The sequence below is a fragment of the Halictus rubicundus genome, chromosome 8 (assembly GCF_050948215.1).
Source record: "Halictus rubicundus isolate RS-2024b chromosome 8, iyHalRubi1_principal, whole genome shotgun sequence".
NCBI classification, from domain to species: domain Eukaryota; kingdom Metazoa; phylum Arthropoda; class Insecta; order Hymenoptera; family Halictidae; genus Halictus; species Halictus rubicundus.
The window spans coordinates 19,364,046-19,382,066 of record NC_135156.1 but is presented as its reverse complement, the minus strand read 5'-3'; the positions used below and the strand labels follow the sequence as shown (position 1 = coordinate 19,382,066).

Sequence of the window (18,021 nt, the reverse complement as noted above, 5' to 3'; positions counted from 1 at the left end):
GAGAGAGAGAGAGAGAGAGAGAGAGCGAGCGAGAGCGAGAGAGAATAAACTAGGGAAAGGTGGGGAAAAAAGAGTCGAAAAGGAAGAGGAACACGGTTTGGAATAATGGCGGGCGCGAAAGTAGCGTTTCTTGACGTTTCCTGTTCGGTCGATCGAATTTAGGATACAGGAAATCGCGAACGCGTACCGTCAAACAGGGAAACAGGGTAAGGGGTAATAGACGTCGAGCTGCAATGGGTTGTTCCGCCTGGAAAGTTGACCACCGTCGGTGTGCTCGGCTCTGTTAGGCCGCCATATTACCGTGTCGTATCGGATAGGTACATGGTATCGTGAACGTCGAAAACGTCTTTCGAGGCACGGCGGGTCGAGTCGGCGGCAATGCCGAAGCGATCGAACAAATGGTTTCAACGGAACTGGACCAGCGAATCGGATCGACCTACATATATAGAACAGGTACATGTATGTAGATAGGTGGAGTTTTCGTTGGTGTTATAACCTCGTCGAGTAGGCTAGTCACAGCCACGGACACAAACTACATAAATACATACAGGCTAGCAGCTAGAACCACGGCCACGGCCGTAGCCGCAGCTACGCAAGCTACATACAGGCGACGGCGTCGACGGAATTGGTCCGGCGTCGGGTTCACGCAGGTTTACGGTAGACCTGATCGGCCGTTGGAATCGTTGGATTGATTTTCGAGAGTCGATGGGCAGGCTGGAAGCGTGGTATATCGTGGAACCGTGAAGCATGCAAAGTGAAAACAGGTCGGCGAAGAGTGTGTGTCAAAGTAATTGAAACGAGTGGTGTGTCGCGGGCTGCTCTCGCAGATGGTTCGTTTACTAGTTGCGTGCGTACATGGAAGAGACTATCAGGATAAACGGTGATCTCGATAATTGCTGATCAAGGAGGATTATGCGATCAAAAAAGAAACTGGTCGTCCGCCGAAAGACTGTCGCTTGCGTTTGCGGCGAGCGCGCCACCGGAATCTCGTTGCTCGACTCGTTCATCTTTGGTGCGTCCGTGCAGATTTCGGCCAGATGAACTTTGCAGCAGCTCGGAGGAAAGCAAAGGGACGAGTGCAAATTTCCTGAGACAAGTGGATTCATCGTTGCATCGCGGAAGACGACGAGGTAACTGTCCATTGCGGAGTTCGGAGGCGCTGCGAGCTGCGAGCACTCGATACGCTACGCGAGTCGTCTACTATTTCTACGTGAGGCGTGCGTGTCACTGTGCATCGTCCGCGTATGCGTGTCCGGCCCTAGTACATATGTATGTATAGGTGCAGTTCTCTTTTCGCTTCTCCCTCCTTCTCTCTTTCTCTTTCTCTTTCTCTTTCTCTTTCTCTTTCTCTTTCTCTTTCTCGCTCGTTTACTCCCCTCCACCTTGCTCGCCCCGACCCCCTCCATAGCTCCGACAATCTCTCTCCTCCGCGAGTTTTCTCTCTTTATATTTTATTATCGTATAAATTCATTGTTAAAAGTTACCACTTGCTATGCTGGAACGGTCTATTAGAATTTCTCGCATGTCGGATTGCCACGAATATTTAGTGGTGGAGCTGTGGGAGGAGAAAAATCGACGGTAGAGGAACAGGGGATCATGATCACGACTACGATTACGATCAAATCGACACCGGTGCGTTCCGTTTTGTCAAGTAAACAAACCATTCGACTATGCAGTCGTTTCGATGCGGATTAAAAGAATGGAACAGCAGACGAACGCGGGGGGTTAGATTACTCCGAGAAGTGGCAAGTGATCGAACCAAATAGCTGTAGCGTCGCCTTAATTGGTTCCGGTGAACAACCAGCATCGCGGAAAAGACTGTGTAGTCATGTATTTCGATAATCACGGTACCACGAGTCGCCCCGCGTTTATATTTAGACGTTTCGAAAGCCTGTTCAATTTTCCGCGTAACTACGCGCCTTCGTTTCTGCGTCCGAGTTATGGTAATTGAATATCAACGGTTTCTCGGTTATCCGACACGATAGTTGAAAAGTCAGTTCACGATCCAAGATGATAAACGGCGATCGTTGACATTGACATCAACGTTAACGTTAACGGGGAAAGCGTGGAGCAGAGAATGCATCGAAGTTTCATTGTCGCGACACCGTGTACGTATGTACATACATATATATATATATATTAATTACAGAGAAATTCGATTGCACCATCTTTTATTTCGCGATACCGGTGACTCGCGAAATTTTATTCGCATCTGTTCGAGGATGAGAAACACTTGTAATATTCCGTGTTGTTCGTGTTCCTGTTGATCGTTTGAAATCAACCAAGATAGAATGGAGTATACGGTCGATCAAAGATCAAAGTGTAGGAAAGACAATGATAGAACCGGTAAACACGGCAATTTGAAAATGTTACAGGCTGGTTTCTTGTTGGCGCGATCGAGGACAGTTCGCGGATCGAGGACTATGAAAAAGAAATTTCAAGAAAATTATCTCGAGTCGTGAATAATATCCGCCGGAAAGTATGTCGAGACGCAGAGAAAGTAGATTGGTTCGCTCAACTTTCCGCCACCCGAGCCGTTCGTCTGTGCGTACATTCGTATACTAAAAAGCATACATAGTAAACGCGACTGAAAGTCGAGTTTGATGTCACGTAAATGTTTGCAAGTAATCGAAAATGATTGCCGATGTGGTACGAGAAAGAAACGTGCGCGAAACCAGCTATCGAAAAGAATGCAATCGACAATTGGTTTGCCTACTCGAATTCGGAGACTCTGTTGCAAAAATGAAATAGATTCGCATAATATGAATGGTCAATTTGAAGAAAACGTTGAACAATTTCAGGGAGCGAACGATGGCTGAAGACCGAAATAATTCTCAAGGGTTCGTTGGACAGGCGCACACGGTACGTAAAATCAAACGATCGTGCCAAAGTTTGATTCGGTTTATTTTGGCGAGTGCAGCTAAGACGAAGAGGGGAAAGAATGAAAATGTGTGATCGTCGCTCGCCGATGCTCCCGATATCGCTCTTCTTTTCGAAAAGTTTGCTCGAAACGGTTCTTTTGAAGTAGCATCGGTAAATGGTATTTCTTTCAGGTAGAACACGATGGTTCGGTTTCAATCTCGGCACCGTCAATGTCGGCCATGCAGTCGGGAACGGGAGTGGTAGCTGTCGGTGGCGGTGGCGGTGGCGGTGGCGGTGGCGGTGGCGGTGGCGGTGGCGGTGGCAATGGAGGTGGCGGTAGCGGTGGCGGTAGCGGAGGAACCATCGGAAAAATCGAAACCGTTCAACCAGACGATTCTCCGCCACGGGGGCCGCGAACTTTGCTTTTACGCCGCGGCGAAAATGGGTTCGGATTTACCCTTCGTCATTTTATCGTTTACCCCCCGGAATCTTGTTGCGTAAGTATTTGAAGAATCGAATCGAATTCGTATGCGAATACGTGAAACGATTCGCAAACGAATGCCAATAGATACATGGATACATATGTAGTTGTTCGAGGGAGTCAAGTTGGTTTTCGTGTCAGATGTTGCCCGGACACGAGAGGACGAGAATCGAAGAGCCGATGGACACGATATTCGTGAAGCAGGTGCGCGGAAATTCTCCGGCGGCCGAAGCAGGTTTGCGCACAGGGGATCGGGTGGTTTCCGTGGACGGCAAAGCGACGCGTGGAGAACAGTACGCGAAAGTGGTGCAGCGTATCCAGCAAGCAGGACCATGGCTACGGCTGCTGGTCGTTTCGAAGGAAGACGATATTTTGCAACGATACTTTGGCGAAACCGCGCACAATCCGGAGACGAATCAACGACCGCGGTTACGTTCTCCGGAAAGAAGCACCGGTCAAAAGCAACGGAGATCCGTCAGTATGATTCCTGGTCTGTCTCCAAGGTCGAGACAATCGTGGGTTTGCTCCGCGCCAAGTTCGATTCAGTGCGAAACCGATCGACCGACCGACGATGGTCTTCCCTATCGGGAGCAAGATGCGAGATCCACTGAATTTTCCAAGGAAAACCAGCAGAAACATTCAAACGGAAAAACGGTCTCGCAATCACCGTCCCAAGCGCAATCGCAATCGCAATCGCAATCGCAATCGCAGACGACGTATCATGCTAAACCCTTTCAAGGAATAACGGCTCGTTCCGATTCGATCGATGAAAAAGTAGGATTGCGAAATCAACCGCAACAACCGATCGGCGACGATATTTCAAAGCTGACCGATACTCGCCTCTGCGACAGATCGATTCAGTCGGATTCGAGACACGACAAATACGATGTTTACGATAGAACGCGTCCCGAATCCATCTACTCCAGAACAAATAGCGAACAAATTTACGATAGAATCAAGGATCCTATATACGAACGCGTTCGCCTTGGAAATTCGTCTCGAGTCGATTCGGAGGAACAGGATCATCACCATCACCGTCACCATCGCTGTCAACAGCAACAGCAACAGCAACAACAACAACAACAGTATTATCCTCAAACGCACCAACAACACCACGGTGCGACGCGATATCCTTTGTCTCGGGCAGAACCGCAGGTACCTATTTATCGGCCTGCCATGAGAAGAGTGAGTTCGCGACGCGCCAGCGAAGGGAGCACCGCTAGTTCGACGATCAACAATTTTCAAGCGACGAGCTACGCCAGTACCGACGCGCTCAGATCTTGCGATCCCGGTTCGAGGTACAGCATCGATTCGGGAAGAGAATCGTCTCCGGTTCAATCGATCGATGATACGCCCCGGTACGATTCCTCTTGCATTCTTCTCGGGACCGGAGCGAACGGAAACACGGTCGGAAACGGAAACGGAAACGGTAATGGAAATGGAAATGGAAATAGAAGCGAAGCGAGAAACGGAAACACGAACGGTGCGAGAAGCGGCAACGAAAATTCTGGCATCGACGATTCCGTGATCATGACCAGGCTGCGAAAGAGTTTCGAACAAAAAGAGGAATTCTTACGAAGACCGTTCACCAGTCATTCGATCGGTTGGTTTTTATCGGAAGAGAGGTGCGAGTCTCCTCCGGTACGAAGCAACGGTTCGACCACGATACCGCGCGAGTTTTACGCACGGCCGCAGAAACTTCAGAAACAGATCTGGCCGCCGAACGATTCGAAGCCGGAACGACAGTGTTCGCCGCCAGGATCCGGTCACGACAGAACCTGGTTTTCCGATAAATTCGCGTTGGACAAGCTATCCGCGAATCCACGGAGCGAACAAAGACTGAAACGGTCGGAGACAGCGATCGAAACGGCGGAACAACCCGAATATTTCAGTAGTTCTCGTTCGTTGGAAGACAGTCGTTTCTGTCCGTTGCAGTCGCAGCCGCAATCTGAATCGGAATCGCTATCGCAATCGCAACCGCAACCACCGTCGTCGCCGCAGCGAAATTTAGCCAGCGCCGGAAAATCGGGTTTCGTCGGTACGTTGTCCAGGATACACGAAAACATTACGAGCGCAGCAGCCCTGCTGTCGAGCGAACGCGCGACCTTGCACTCGCGCGACGCTTCCGCGTCTCTTCCCTCTTCTCCGGGCCCGGACAAGAAGGCCAACGAGAAATTTCCGGCGCTCCCTGTCCCCCAAGGCTTACAGATCGTGTCGAAACGCGCGAAACAATTCGAATCTGGACGTCTGCTGAGCGACGACGACGAACCGACCGGTGATCGAACCAGTCTCTACAAGAGCGAGCTCTCGCGACTTTCCAGCAAGCGAAGCGTGCCCAACGTTGCCGTACGAAAGAGAGAATTCGAATCGAAAGCGGAGGCTCAAGAACCACGACGATCGACCGTGTCCACCAGGGAAACCAGGTCGTTGGATGCCGGTAGGTTTCCTTTCCTTCTTTTTCTCTTTTTCTTTTTCTTTTTCTTTTTCTTTTTTTTTTCGATCGATTCTTTCATTCGTTCGATCTTTTGTTTTCTCGTTCCTTCGTTATTTCGTTCTTTCGTTCTTCGATTTTCTCATTGTCGAGTAACGTTCGCGTTACTGGAAATAGCGTCGTGAACAATTGGTAACCGTCATAGCCCATAGCTCGTAGAATATTCGAGCTTTGCAAACTCTACAAGATCCAATCTTCTTTTGTAACATTATGCGTGAATATCTAGGTAACGGATTAAAGGGAAACAGAGTAACGCCTGTTGGCAGCGGACGCATCCACTGTGAACCACCGACCGACTGTAAACCGATGCAAGGTAGAAATCTCTCAAATCGAAATTGAGTCGATCAAATGTTCCATTGACCGCTACGTCATACTGTATTTGTACATATATTTACATATCCATATTCCACATGTGTGTATACATGATGCAATAATATTCGTTGTAGGGTTTAACGCGATAATATTGCTCGTGCGAGACACGTTAAATGTGCTAAACATTGTTCGCAGAGGTGTGCCTGTTTTTCTTCGTCAACGTAACACCACCATTTAAACACCTGCTAATATTTCGTTTTGTCTCGTTTCGTATCTTTTCGTTTCGAAATGTATATATTATACTAGAACGCGTAAAGAGGTGTATAGGCAGCGTGTTCATTCATCCTTTCGTTTCACGATCTTCGCAGATTCGTCGAACCCGATATCGAGGTTTATGGATAGCGGGACTACTCTCTGTCCGAGAGTTCGCAGCAATAGCGAGGAATCTTGGGAATCGACGTTGGATCGTATGCAAACGATTCGGCACCGATGGCCGCAACGACAAGAGGACCACCCGCAAGGACAACGGCAGAACAGTCGTGACAATGAAAACGAGAAGACGTGCGCGAACGAGAAAGACAAAGGAAAGGAGAACGAGGATTCTTACGCGAACTCGACAGGTTCGAAAATCACGGGTGTGGAACACGGTTGGTAGACTGTTGCTGTCAGCGCAGTCTTTTCCTCTTCTCTACTTTTTTTTTTACTTCGATGGTTCTTCGATGGTTTCGATGCGGTATTTTTTAGGCGGGGTGGTTGCGGCGATGTCGGGCGACGCCGTACACGGCAACGAAGTTGTGTTCAGACGCCAGAAGAACGTGCAGACTGGTAAGAGCGTACGAGTAGTTGGTAAAATGTTGAAATTCGTGAAACTTGCCGATTCGACGTACAAGTTTCGTTGATAATGTTTTCCAGCCGACGAAGATCGCGCCACGAGGAGGGTTTCCTATTTGAAAGCAACTTGGGGCGAACGAATGCACGTCGACAGCGATTTGGAGTTGAGCGATTCCGAGCCTATTCACACCTCGAGAATGTAAGTCGAATGCGCTTCGAGCGACGGAACGGCTGTTGCTCCGGGATTTACGCGTAACCCGCACGATGTCTCTTCCCTTTTGATTGTGTGTACTCGGGTCTCGTCTCTCTTACCTCGTATCTCTTACCTCGTATCTCGTATCTCGTATCTCGTATCTCGCATCTTGCATCGCGAATCTCGATTACCGAGCGCGGTAGCTTTTAGCGCACCGCTTTTCAAGTACTGCCTCCGTCCGTATTTTCAGCGGTCATAAGAGATGGCGGCTATCGCTGATTCCAAACGATATAGCATCTCTACGGCGCATCTTCGAGGACATGACACAGTCTGCGTCTTTAAACAGAAATAGTTCTCGGTGAGGATGGTAGATACACGTTGATCAAAGCACGAAAACATTTAACAATTTGTTTGTTGCGAGTAGCCTTGCATTCTCTTGTCGATGTCTGCTACTCTGGTAGATGAATGTTTCCGTTGCGCCCACTCGTCTTTGCTATTGTCGTCGTTGTCGCTGTCGTTGCCATTAACGTAACGTTGTATGTATCGAGCGATCTTTTTTGCGTCGCCATTCTACTCTACTCCCCCGATCTGGAAAGATTTTAAAGTTTCTCACATCTTCGCTAACAAACGCTACCGATTAAACGTTTTTATCCTTGCTGTGACCGTTAACGAGCGACCGACTTGCTCGTTTGTTTATACGTTCCGTTCTGTCCGTCGGATCGGGAAAAAAGCAAAAGCAAAACAAGAAGAAAGTAACAAAAAAGAAAAAAGATAACCCGAAACCAAGCCGAGTGTGGTTAGTGAACGCGCGAGCGGGATCAATGATCGCGCAGAAAAGAAGATTACATGAAATTTGTTTGGTAGGAACGCGTGCACTGGTCAGCAGACGACCGAGACCGTCAAAGATATCGTCGAGCGAGAGGGTCCGTTACACGTGAAATTCACGGTGCTCGATGGCAAGGTAAATCAACTCGATTCGATTCGATTCGATTCGATTCGGGCAGAGTACGCTTGGTTAGCCGCGTGCGAAAGCACGATTGCGAATGATTAATTTTTGATTGCGCCTCGTTGTTGTTTCAGCGATCTTCCGATCGTTCCTGGAAACAAGTCTGGGGCGTTCTTCGCGGACCGATTCTCTGCTTTTACAAGGATCGTCAAAGTCAGGTAAGTTGGTCAGAATGTAGAGTGTAGACTGTAGACGGATAATCGTACGATTTCGCCGTTCAGAGTCCTTCATTGACCAACGACGGCGAAGGCGTGGCGCAGAGCGTGGACGTCAGATGCTCCTTGGTGGATATCGCGGAGGATTACACGAAGCGCAAACACGTGCTGCGTTTGGCGAATCCGAGCGCAGAAGTTTTACTACAGACCGAAGATGCCGCGTCTATGGCTCTCTGGTTACGGTCGCTGCACGAGAAAGCCGCCGCTGAAAAGCCATCCGTAAGTTCGAAACGTCGTGGAGGCCGCGTCGCGAGTCACGAATAATTGTATACATAGCTATATATGTGTGTGTGTGTGTGTGTGTGTGTGTATCTCGATTGTACTTGTACAATATGTAACAATGTCACCGATAATACAACTGTAGGAGATGGCGTACAATAGTAGCTTGAAGCAGCAAGCTGTCCCGCAAACTCCGGGCCCTATCAGTAGCAGCAACGGTAGCGCGACATATCAAACGACTAGCGGTAGCGCCAGTGGTGCGATCGTGCTATCGAACAGCGGTGGCGGCAACGGCGGCGGCGGTAACGGTAGCGGTGGCAACGGGCAAAGATTGAGTCCGCTACCCGGGCACAAAGGCATCAAGAAGCTAACATCGTTCCGGAATAGATCTCCGACCGGAGGTCAGCTACCGGCGAACAAGGCGCGAAAGTCGAGTCAAACGATCGAAAGTTTAGTTTCTCCGAAAACGAAAACGTGGAAAGGCAGAGTCGCGAAACAACTCCGAAGAATGCACGGGCAAACCGGACCGCCTTCTTCGCCGACCACCCAGCTACCACCCGAGGGTGCCACCTTTAAAGTACCGCTCGAGCTATGCCCACCGGTAAATATTCTATTCTTTCTTTAGTTTGCTTGCTTATTTCGCTTCCATGCCTTCCCATCTTATTTCTTATCTTTTCTTATTGATTTATTTACTTGTTTGTTTGTTTCAATTCACTTGCTCACTTATCGACTCTCGTTCGTCTGTTGCGCAGTCATCGTTTTCGGAATACGTACCCTTGATCGTTGAAATGTGCACGAGTATCGTCGAGGCGAGAGGCCTGGAGGTTGTCGGTATTTACAGAGTACCCGGTAACACGGCGGCTATTTCGCATTTGACCGACAGCGTGAACAAAGGATTCGAGAATATTAATCTGCAGGTACGCGACTGCGTTTTTCATCGTAAACTGTCGAGAGCGCGTTACGATTCATTCTCGTTTCTCCCGATTCCCGTAGGACCCGAGATGGAGCGACGTGAACGTGATATCGTCTCTTCTGAAATCTTTCTTCCGGCAATTGCCGGATTCGTTGCTCACGGCGGAATTGTATCCAATGTTCATCGACGCCGACAAAGTCGAAGATCCGCAGAGAAGAATGACAACGATACGAAAGTTGCTCAGGGATCTCCCGGAACATCATTTCGAAACGTTGAAATACTTGATGTTCCATCTGAAGAGGATAGTCGAGCACAGCGAGATCAACAAGATGGAAGCGAAAAATTTAGCCATCGTTTTCGGGCCTACTTTGGTTCGAGCGAGCGGTTCCAGGGACAATATGGTCACCATGGTCACCGATATGTCGCACCAGTGCCGAATCGTTGAAAGCTTATTGAACAACGTACGTTCGCCCGAGAATCGAATCAGACCGAATAATATGGTTTGCGTTCACCTTTGATCATGAGATCGTGTAACAATTGCCTGGTCTAATCTTTATTCGATCGGCGTTTCACAGGTCGAGTGGTTTTTCTCGGACGATGATTTGGACGATCTGAGCAGACTGAGCGTTAATCTAAGCCTGCCGGCCGACACGAACGAGATCGACACAACCCCCAGCAATAATCATAGCCTTCTCTTGAACAATATCCAGAAAGTCGAAGGTAGTAGGCACATTCGATGATTGCGATTTTCAATGTATCCCGCTTCACGTTTCCGTTGAACCCCGATCTTATCCTCTGTTGGTTGCTGCGTCGACAGGTGTTCGAGAAATGGCGTCCGCGAAAGATATCGTTTCGTCGATCATATCCGCTGCGAATCGTAAAATACAAAGACGAAGAAAAGGACAGGATGAAACGGACAACGAGAGTCACGAAACGGACAAGGTTCGTAGAATCGATTGCGATGTCGATCGAATCGTTGTTAAGTTGAAAAATGATTTATGTTCACAGTCAAAATCGAAGCAAGAAAGCGAACATCTGGCCAATCGACGCAGCATGGCGTTGAACGAACGACAGTGTTCCGTCAGTGAAATCGTGTTGATGCACGAGAATAAGAGTCAACCTAACCGTTGTTCGGATCGATCGGCAACGATCGACGTGGCCGCGATGGATATGGCCGTCGGGAATGTTGGTGTTGGTGGCGGTAGCGTCGATGACGGTGCTGGTGCTGGTGCTGGTGCGGGTGCGGGTGAAGGTACTGGTGCAGGTGTAGGTGTCGGTGTCGGTGCCGGTGCCGGTGTCGGAATATCGAATCACGACCGTGACGAGAACGCGACCGCGGCCGACCCGATAAACGTCAACGACGACGACGACGACGACGACGATGACGACGACGACGACGACGACGACGACGACGAGGACGACGACAGCAGCATACCGTTCGATAGATCGAGGAAATATTCGCTGATGGATCCTACGACGATAGAGTCGCTCGAACCGACTCGACGCTCGGCCGTCTCGTCGGCTTCCGAGTCGTCGTCGCGACTCTCTAGCGAGACTGGCTTGAGCTGCTTCGACGCGAGTTCGGTGCTCTCGAGCGTTTCGAACGAGACGAAACAGAGCAACGACGAGATCACGATAAGAACGTACGCTGGATTGAGCGCAACCACTCAAGAACGAATACGAAGGTTCGAGCAAGAGACTAAAGCGATGTTGCAAAGAGATCAGAATCGGCAGAGGCGCGAAGCCGAGAAGAGAGAGGAGGAGCGTCGAAGAATCGAGATGGAGTGGCAATTGGCGAAACGTGAAATGGAAAACGACGATCTGCTCGACAGTATAGTCGACACGACGGTGACACCGACCTACTTTGCCACGTCCGCTCGACTTTCCGCCTTCAACGACAGGCTTGCCGATAAATCGCATCTCGACATGGGGTCCCGTTCGACGGGTCGAATCCCCTCCCTCTCGATAGCCGTGCAACAAGAGCCCACCGCGAACGGCACCAGACGTTTCGCGCAACAGCACGGCGACTGTTGCGACTCGGTGGCGGCGGTCCTGCGATCGACGACACCGTTGACGCCGCCGACACCGGTCGGCCCACCGACACCGACACCGACACTGCCGACGACGCAGCCGACGCCGCCGTCGCCACCGCCTCCGCCACCGACGCCGACACCGACGCCGACCCCGACTCCGACCCCGCCACCGGTGCCACCGCCACCGGACAACCTCGCCAGGTTAGATTCCACCGTGAAGAAATTCAAAACGGGCAAAGAGGAGGTAAGATCACGACGACCGAGGAGGCGATCGTTGGCCGTTCGAACCTTATTCGCATGGTTTTCCACCGTTTCGCAGCCGACGTTGGAAAGTACGACGGTTCCGCCGGCCCGATACGGAAGCTTGGACTCGCTGCACGAAACGAACGACGTTTCTCGATCGTCGCTTTCGCCGTCGATGCACCAACAACGAAAACAGCCACTTTCGAGCGACGTTTCGGACGACGGTTAGTATAGTATCCTAGGAATCGATCGAAAACCATCCCTTCGATGTTCAATGTTATCGCGCCAATATCGTCGATATCGTCAATCTTCATTCTCCGTTACTCCACATTCTCCACCGAAACCTAATCTATTTCTCCCTCCGACGCTCCCAACTTTCTATTTCAACGATCCGATCCGATCCGATCGCCGTTTTTCCTTTGCAAAACTCTCTTCTCCTTACCGCAGTTCAATCTGCATTTAGCGTTTATACAATTTCGACGTTACTACTCGTATTGCCTATAATATATTATTATTACGATCTAAATCGAAAAATCTATCCGTAGCATCGTTTTCTTTACGCACATCTATTTACGAGTGTTCTCTTTATATTTTTCTCCCATGTAACGTCGCTTCCGACGATCGGTGAGTGTAGGCGGATCTTGTTTTCTGCAATGGACTCAGAAGATTCTAACTATTAACAAAAAGCTTTCTAGGTACTTTTACGCAATTGGTTCTTTTTTACTCTTTAGGCTAATCGTGCAAGCTCGATTGTCCGATGTTCACGGTAGATGCACATTACTCTGTTCACCTTTCGTTCGCGTTCTTTGTCGCATATTTCGTCTTTTATTTTCTCTATTCTCTCTCTCCTCTTTTCTCTGTTGTCTTGTTGTTGTTGTTGTTGTTGTTGTTGTTGTTGTTGTTGTTGTTCTTATTCTTCTTCTTCTTCTCCTCTTGTTGGCGTCCTTGTTTTCTCTGCTTTTCAAGAAGTTGCTAACGAAGCATCGAGCACCGCACCGCACCGCATTCGATGTGTTCGTATTACATATTTTACAGTATAGTATATTGTAGTATAGTATAATTTGAAGACGCTGTCGCGGCTGCTTTGTTCGAAATGTTTGTTTTGGCTTGCACGTTCGCGGTATGCGAATAAAGTTGATCGCGTCTTTCGAGCAATATCCGCCGGGGAGTTCAAACCGAAGAGGAACAAGATCTCGTTTAAAGCTGAACGGAGATGGTGTGCTTGCAATGTTTCGATAAATGTCAATCTTCTCTGACCGAGCTTGGTCGTTCGATCCGATGGATGTGATGTTGCGTTCTGCGAGTATGTTTCGAGCAAACGGTGCTCTTCTTTTCACGAGTCAGGCTCGGTCTTGTCCGATCTTGTACGATCGGAGTTGCACTCGCAGCAAACTTTTTATGTTAGCTTTAGCACGCGCTCCTGGCAGGTGCCGCGAAACGAATCGTTGACAGCATGCGTGCTTGTTTGATCGATCCTGACGTTGTTTTCGAGCTTGCCTCCTGCGCTCGTTCTTCGTACGTTCTTTGAATCTCGCCTAAAATTTCGCAACTGTAATTGTAACCGTAACCGTAACCGTTTTTATCCTCTTGTTTCGTTCACCCGTATGTTCTCCCTTTCTCTCCGTCTATTCATTGGCTGAATGTTCCAATTCGGAGACGAGGGAACGCCCCGCGATACATCAACGATCGATTCGAATCCGAGATGCGAAAGTTGGTAAAACTCAAGCGAGAAAGAACATGGAGGTCGAAGGAGAACAGGAGAGGAGACTCGACATGCTCGAATTTTGGTTAAGCGTTTATTTGCTCGCTCGTCGATTTGTTCGTTGGTTCGCTGGTTCGCTGGTTCGCTGGATCGCTGGTTCGCTGGTTCGCTGGTTCTATTGTTCGTTCGTCGAGATTCGTTGGTTGGTCGACGCGCGCGTTCGCCACCGACAACAACTGTTGTTCGCACGTATTTTCCGGGCGTCCATGATGACGGTGCAAATACGTTAAACACTTAGGCAAACGGCAAGCCCCGGCTTTTGGTGGTACATATCGTCCCACCTTCACGGTACTACCACCGCAGACACCGCTGGTTCCACCTCGAAGACACAGGATCCATCGCCCGTACAGATGCCAATATCAATGCCAATACCAATGCCAATGCCAATGCCAATGCCAATACCGATGTCGATGCCAATACCAATGCCAAGGGCAATGCCAATGCCAATACCAATGCCAATGCCAATGCCAATGCCAATGCCAATGTCAATGCCAATGCCAGTGTCGGTGTCGATGTCGATGTCGATGTCAAGGCGAATGCAAGTGCCGACGGAGTCAGTGTCAGACGAGGCCGGCGCCGACGTCGTGCAACGATCGTCGATATCCGTTGCACCCTTGCCGAGAGTACCACCGGCCTCGGAGCCCTCTCAACTCGCGGAATCTATCGAGATCGTCGAACAATCAGGCCGCAGGGTGTCGGGCTCAGGGGCCGGATTATCTTCTTCCAAGACTTTAAACAGATTTCTTCGAGGTAAATTGCTTGGTTCGCAGCCTGAAATAGCAACTCGCAAGCAAATCGAGCGCTAATAAACCATTCGAATGAACCTGGCTCACCCGAATGGCTTTTCACATTGTGTTTTATTCGTTAACGTTATGATTTTCTCTCTCTCTCTCTCTCTCTCTCTCTCTCCCTCTTACTTCACTTATTTATTTTGTCTTCTTTTTTCCTTCTCTTTCACACTTTTTCCCCTCTTGTTTTTATTGTGTTACGTTTTGACTTTTGACGCTAAGCGCACGCTAGTCAACGATACTACTCCATCTTCATCCCCACTGACCATACTCGCGCGTCGTATTTACTTACATACGTACTATGTATCCGTATTATATTATCCTCTCTTTCTGTCCTACTGGCTTTCTCGTCTCTGTGATTTTAGGCGTTTCTTTTGTCGGGAAACGTGCCCGTTTGTCACGACAATTGCCAACTACGGTACCTCTAATTTTCGCGAGCCCTCCCTAACTCGCAGACCCTTTGTCGAAAGGGAACTGCCACAATCTATCTCGCAAAAGTATCGTGACCCCTTTGCCTATCCCTTTGCATCCACGTTAATTTTCTCATTTTCTGTTGTTTGAAATTCTCTTTATCTGAAATTTCGTTGAAAATAGGTTTGGTCCTTGTCGAGTCGCGATTCATAAACGATCGAAAGAGAAGAGAATAAACACGATAATGCAATATTCAAGCGCCTACAAGGGAATTCGCGACGTAGATTTACAGAACGCTTTTAACCCTGCTAGAACGCATCTATAACAACTTGTCAGCCAAGTCTTTCCAACAAACGTGTCGCGCTCGTTTGTCGAAGAAACAGTTTGCGTTTGCGTTTGCTGTTGCACTGTCGACTGAAATTGGATTGTTTGTTCGATAATGTTGTAGAATAACCACAACCACGATCACAACTCTACCAGTTACGACTACCACTACCACCACCATTACCATTATCATTACCGTTACAATTCCCATTACCATTACCATTACCATTACCATTACCACTACTGTTTATCACGAAACAATGCTTTACGCGCCTTTCGTTGGATCGTTCGCTTCCAACATTTGACAAAATGATTAACGCGATAGCTCGGATCGATCGAGAGGTGCATTTTCCACTAAAACGGGACGACGCGTTTGCAGGTAGCGATCTGTTGACCAGCTTGACGACAACGTTCGACCGAAAATGGAAGTCCTTGGTAAATTCATCGAGTCACAGTGTTCGTGGATCTGGCACGGAGAACGCGTCCGTTAGCGACGAAGACGTCGCGGGAACGAGAAACTCGCCCGCGACTTTGGGACACCTGCAAGGTGTACGAGAAGAGAGGGGCGAACGAAAGCTTACGGTTCCCGTGCAACCGGTGGATCCCAGTTTGGTAGAGACTTATCGAGACCCGAGTTTGCACAAGTCGAGCCTTCAGAAACATCAACACGTTCGCCAAAAGACTGTAAGTACCCTCTCGTCGACATGTATCGTTGGCTCGGTAGTAAGGCGAAGGGTTTGTCGATCGAGCGACGAATGATCGATGTCGTTTTGCCCGCAGGATGATATCCCGGAAAAGGATACGGATTGTTCGGTGACGACAAACTGCGGCGCCGAAAGACTCGAGACGGACAGGGAAAGGGGTAGGGACAGGGACAGGAACAGGGACAGGGACAGGGACAAGGACAAGGACAAGGACAAGGACAACAACGACGCTGTACCGGACAACGATAGAAGCGCGATCGCGCATCGAAGAATCGACTCGAAACAAGATGAACCGCGATCGTGCAAGGAGGCTGACCAGTCGAACGAGACGCAGGAATGCTACAGACTCGCCGCTGCGTTGCAAAAAGAAGGTAGCGCGACGGTGACGCGAGATACGCGAGACGGCAGACCCGTTCCAGAGGATGAAAAGTATTTTCATTACGACCTCGTCGACTCCACGGACCCGAGTTACACGAACAAGCTGGAAAAATTTGAAAGCATGACGACCAACTTGGAAGTCCGGTCGCGGCTGAAAAGATCGGAATCGTTGAACAAACGATCGGAAAATACCTGCTCGAAATTGAAGAGATCCGAAAGCTTGAACAAGCATTCGGCCGAGAGATTGCAAATGTCGTCCCCGACGAGCGGCAAGTTGAAGCGATCCGAGAGTTTGAACAAGCACTCGGAGAGGTCCGATTCGCCAAACAGCAAGCTGAAGCGGTCCGAATCGTTGACCAAGACCGAAAAGACGGAATGCAACATCAGCAAGCGGCGACAGTCGGTTCGGAAAGACAGCGCGACGAAGCTGAAACGAAAGAACGGCATGCCGGAACGGTCGATCAAGCGACGGCACACGGTCGGCGGCACGAAAGATTTCGACAAAGTGCATTGGCTGGACAACAAGCTGCAAGCGGAAACCGAGAGGGTCGCTAGAAACGAGTACAGGCCGAAGAAGAGTCAACTGAGAACGAGCTCGCCGGATCTGAGCACCGGCCGCATCGGTGCTCTCACGGACGCCAGTTTTCTGATCGAGGTCAGCTTTCGTGGGCCGAGCAACGTTGTTTTCAACGTTGCGACCAACGCTCGACCACAGTCCTTGCCGGACACCGGATTGGCCTCCAAAGTGTTTAAAGTCCCCCTCGAGAGTCACGTTTAGTCGTTTATTCGTTTATTCGTTTATTCGTTTAGTCGTTTAGTCGTTTAGTCGTTTAGTCGTTTATTCGTTTAATCGGTGGGCAATGTACAATGATGCGCGCGTGCTACGACATCCAGCACGAGCAACTCGATATACGATGCTAGGATAATAGCGAACCTTGGCAAGTTCGATCGTCCGCCCACCCGCATTTCTTCTAATACAATTCACCTTACCCCTTCTCTATTTCTCGTAAAGCATTTACATCTCAGCGCGTCAATTATAATATATATATACAAGCGAGTACAATTATAGAAATATTATACGCATCGTACTTGTGAAATGTGATCGTGTGCAATCTTTTCTGTATATAACGTTCGTTCGCGCGATCGCACGATCGTACAACGACGCCGTCTTTGTACTTTTTACTAATCGATCGAAAGAGGTTCGGAAAGAATCGTTATTGTATTATTCGAAAGCAGTCTCTTTCCATCTTAGGAATACTCGATAACGTTACCCGCGATTCACAGTGCACGAATTGATTATTCTTTCGGGAGCGATACCGCATATTGGTACCTTCCTTCGATAACAAGTATTACCAATTATCGATTGCTTTTCCTTATTCGAACAGCGTACGGTGGTTCGAATACAACGTACTCGTCGACCGAGAAAATTGTGGTCGATCAATTTTCTCGAAACGTATGGCGCGCGAATACGAGTGCGTATGCGAATGCTAGTGATAGTGAGAGTGGAGAGCGAGAATGAGAGTGCGAGTGCGAGTGCGAGTGCGAGTGCGGATGAAAATTCATGCTTAATTACTGCTAGTTTGTTGCTTGCGCGCGCATGTCTCTTTTGTAGCGTGATTACGTGTATGAATGAGTGCCAGAGCCAACAGCCGACGATCAAGTGGTATTTATTTCCGGTTCGTAACACCCATGATAACGTTATTTATTGAATGTATCGCGAGTCGACTAATTAAAAGATTCAACATTACTTGCATCGCGAGAGCATACTCGCGTGCTACGAATTTGTAAATAAAACTTCTATATTAACAATCGAAACGAAACGAAACGAAACGAAACGAAACGCTTTCCCCGTAGA

General features: G+C 49.0%; 1 protein-coding gene across 12 annotated transcripts; it reads left to right on the top strand.

Annotated features, from left to right (window-relative positions):
• Positions 1-50: 50 nt before the first annotated feature.
• Rhogap19d (Rho GTPase activating protein at 19D) lies at positions 51-17,975 on the top strand. 12 transcript variants are annotated; one of them, XM_076791894.1, is made up of 23 exons: positions 1,162-1,269; positions 2,802-2,862; positions 3,054-3,359; positions 3,485-5,780; positions 6,061-6,147; positions 6,515-6,793; positions 6,891-6,971; positions 7,059-7,176; positions 7,421-7,528; positions 8,035-8,131; positions 8,251-8,334; positions 8,398-8,610; positions 8,756-9,211; positions 9,363-9,527; positions 9,604-9,984; positions 10,099-10,243; positions 10,341-10,465; positions 10,532-11,800; positions 11,876-12,023; positions 12,434-12,494; positions 13,800-14,311; positions 15,464-15,768; positions 15,865-17,975. In XM_076791894.1, coding segments are annotated over exons 1-23 (8,379 nt in total). In that variant the 5' UTR covers positions 1,162-1,267; the 3' UTR covers positions 16,945-17,975. The 12 variants fall into 12 exon arrangements, with proteins under 12 accessions (XP_076648011.1, XP_076648005.1, XP_076648012.1 ...); XM_076791896.1 differs by lacking the exon at positions 1,162-1,269 and adding an exon at positions 51-1,130 and having other exon boundaries at positions 3,058-3,359; positions 10,532-12,023; XM_076791890.1 differs by lacking the exon at positions 1,162-1,269 and adding an exon at positions 51-1,130 and having other exon boundaries at positions 10,532-12,023.
• The last annotated feature ends 46 nt before the right edge of the window (positions 17,976-18,021 follow it).

Bases quoted from the DNA above. Each gene is read 5' to 3' on its own strand.
- Rhogap19d (XM_076791889.1), top strand. The intron at 5,781-6,060 runs GTAGGTTTCCTT...GTGAATATCTAG, and splicing joins AACCAGGTCGTTGGATGCCG to GTAACGGATTAAAGGGAAAC. The intron at 8,335-8,397 runs GTAAGTTGGTCA...TTCGCCGTTCAG, and splicing joins ACAAGGATCGTCAAAGTCAG to AGTCCTTCATTGACCAACGA.